Genomic DNA, 2,803 nt, shown 5'->3' with positions numbered 1-2,803 from the left:
AATGAGAAAAAAAATTCTCAAATGAATTATATTTGGAGAGGCTGGGTATTTTGCAAGAAATAAGAGTGAAAAAAGTAAAATACATTTGCAGATGCGTGGTATCTTGCAAGAAATAAAATGATTTATTTTGGTATTAGGAGATGCGTGTTATCGATCCCCGCGCCTCTCACACGCTAAGCGAGCGCTCTACCACCTGAGCTACATCCCCTTCCTTTGGGGGAGGTTGACTTCTGTTCTTTTTAGCTTTGCGAGTTTATTACTGTTACTACGACTACTACTATTCCTACTAATATTCTACTACTTTTGTTTTTTTAACGATAGGTTCATGTTTGAGCCGCCGTGGTCACAGCATGATACTTAATTGTAGTTTTCGTGTTGTGATGATTTTGGAGTGAGTACATGGTAGGGTCCCCAGATTCCTACTACTATACTAATACTAATACTGTTACTACTATTACTATTCCCACTACTACTACTACTACTTTACTACTACTACTACTACTACCTTGTACTCATGTTAGTAAGACATTTATGTATATTTTAGTTCCTGTGATTATGATGTGATATGAAAATATGTTTCATTATTTTTTTCGATTTGTTTTGATTGATTAATCCATGGTACTGTTATGTGTGTGTGTGTATGTGCGTGCGTGTGCGTGCGCATGTGTGTGTGTACGTGAGAGAGAGAGAGAGAGAGAGTGAGAGAGAGAGAGAGAGAGAGAGAGAGAGAGTCATCGTTATTATTATTTTCAGTACTATCATCTTTATAATAATAATCATTATTCTTAATACTACAATCATAATCGTCATTACCATTATCATTATTGTCATTACTATCATCATCATTATTCTTATTGCTATCATCATCATCTACATCTCCATTACCACTGTTATCATCAGCATCACTGTCAGCATGAGCACGATTGCTGACATTATATGCTAAAATGATACATGGCATGTAGGCCGAGAGAGAGAGAGAGAGAGAGAGAGAGAGAGAGAGAGAGAGAGAGAGAGAGAGAGAGAGAGAGAGAGAGAGAGAGAGAGAGAGGGGAGGGGGGTAAGAGAGAGAGAGAGACAGACAGACAGAAAGACACAGAGAGAGGGGGGGGTAAGTGAGAGAAGAAAGAGACACACACAAAGACAGAAAAAAAAACAAAAAAAAATATTACAAAATTTAACAGATTAATAAGTAAAAAAATAATAATAATAAATAAATAAATAGATAAATCAGAATGACACGCGTGACGCCCAGCATCTTCACCCCGACCCCCCACCCCACACCCCTACCCCCATCCGACCCCCAAAATACCACGTAAGAAATGGGAAAATGAACCGTTTGCCTGTTTATCTCCCTTATCTCCGGCCATTACGACGGCGTTAAGTGCGCGTCTATGGGGCTTCTCCGAACACTTTTTAGACGGCCACTTAAAGGGCGTGTGTTGTCTCCAAGCACCTCGCTTAAGGGGCCGTTCGGTCGGTGCGAGGAAGAAAGCGGGAAGCATAACGATGGTGCATGATGATGGTGCATGGCGATGTTATATGACGATGGTGTATAACAATGGTTCATGACGATGGTGTGTGGCGAGGGTGTATGGCGATGGTGCATGATGGTGCGTGGCGAGGGTGTATGGCGATGGTGCATGATGGTGCGTGGCGAGGGTGTATGGTGATGGAGCGTGGCGATGGTGCATGATGGTGCTTGGCGAGGGTGTATGTTGGTGCATGACGATGGTGCGTGGCGATAGTGCATGATGATGGTGTGAATCGTTGGTACATGGCGATGGTGATGCTGCTTGGTGGTGGTATTTGCCGATGGTTTATGGCGATGGTGCATGACGATCATGCGTCTCGATCGTCTGGCTTGGGAAACCGGCTTGCAGAGTTCAAGGAGGACTCTCTGTCTGCAAAAAAAAAAAAAGCACCGACTTGACAGGTAGTCCTTCAGAAAACATTTTTAAAAAATACAGAAAAAGTTCACCAGCGTTGACCCAAGCGCGGTTCCTTTACCTCCTCCGCCTCCCGTGGTCATTTTTCCCTCGCAGAAAACCTCTCTCCATTCCCCCTACCGTTTGATGATAATGATGATGATGATGATGATAAAAGAAAAAAAAAGAAAACACCAGGCATTGCATAGCCCGGCGATTTCAAAAGCCCTCGGCCATTTTTAAGACATTCGAAATTATCCTTCTTGAATCTAAACGACCATTCGCCTGCGCTTGTTTATATCCGAAACAAGCACTTTGAGCGCTTGGGTAGTTTGGCACCCGCTCCTCCGTGCAATTCTCGCCCTTGCGTAGTCTCTCTATAAGGTTCAAAACCGGGCCGCTAAAGAACGGGGTTTCTGCTTGATTGTTTATTCATTAAAGATACTGATTAAGTGGGGCGTGTGACTGCTTATTGTTAATGCCTGAGATAATGTTGCATGCATTGTGTTCAGCCTGTGATCATTGCAGCTTTTTTTTCTTCTGTCCGAATGCATGTTGATATTAGATTTTTTTTTTAGAGCTGTTTTTTGGTTTGGCGAAAATTTCATAGTGAACATGAATAATTATTGACATTTTATGATCAAGTCGGAATTATTTAATTTTATGCCTGATTTTTTTTTTCTTTTTTTTTTCAACGAGCGTTTTTATTTTATTTTTATTTTTTTTTATCTTTTATTGCTTCCTCGGATACCCTTGGCGCAATGGGATTTTTATATATATATATATATATATATATATATATATATATATATATATATATATATAATTGTTTCGGTTTGATTACATCAGTGGTATTGTTAATATCACTGGTATTGCTA

General features: G+C 40.5%; 1 protein-coding gene across 1 annotated transcript; it reads right to left on the bottom strand.

Moving 5' to 3' along the window:
• Window positions 1-1,366: 1,366 nt before the first annotated feature.
• On the bottom strand, window positions 1,367-1,843 carry LOC119575695 (histidine-rich glycoprotein-like). The gene has a single exon (XM_037923321.1). It carries the CDS (start codon window positions 1,841-1,843, stop codon window positions 1,367-1,369), a length of 477 nt encoding a protein of 158 aa, XP_037779249.1.
• Window positions 1,844-2,803: the final 960 nt, after the last annotated feature.

The sequence above is a fragment of the Penaeus monodon genome, chromosome 7 (assembly GCF_015228065.2).
Source record: "Penaeus monodon isolate SGIC_2016 chromosome 7, NSTDA_Pmon_1, whole genome shotgun sequence".
Classification (NCBI taxonomy): Eukaryota; Metazoa; Arthropoda; class Malacostraca; order Decapoda; family Penaeidae; genus Penaeus; species Penaeus monodon.
This window is presented reverse-complemented; position numbering and strand designations above follow the sequence as displayed.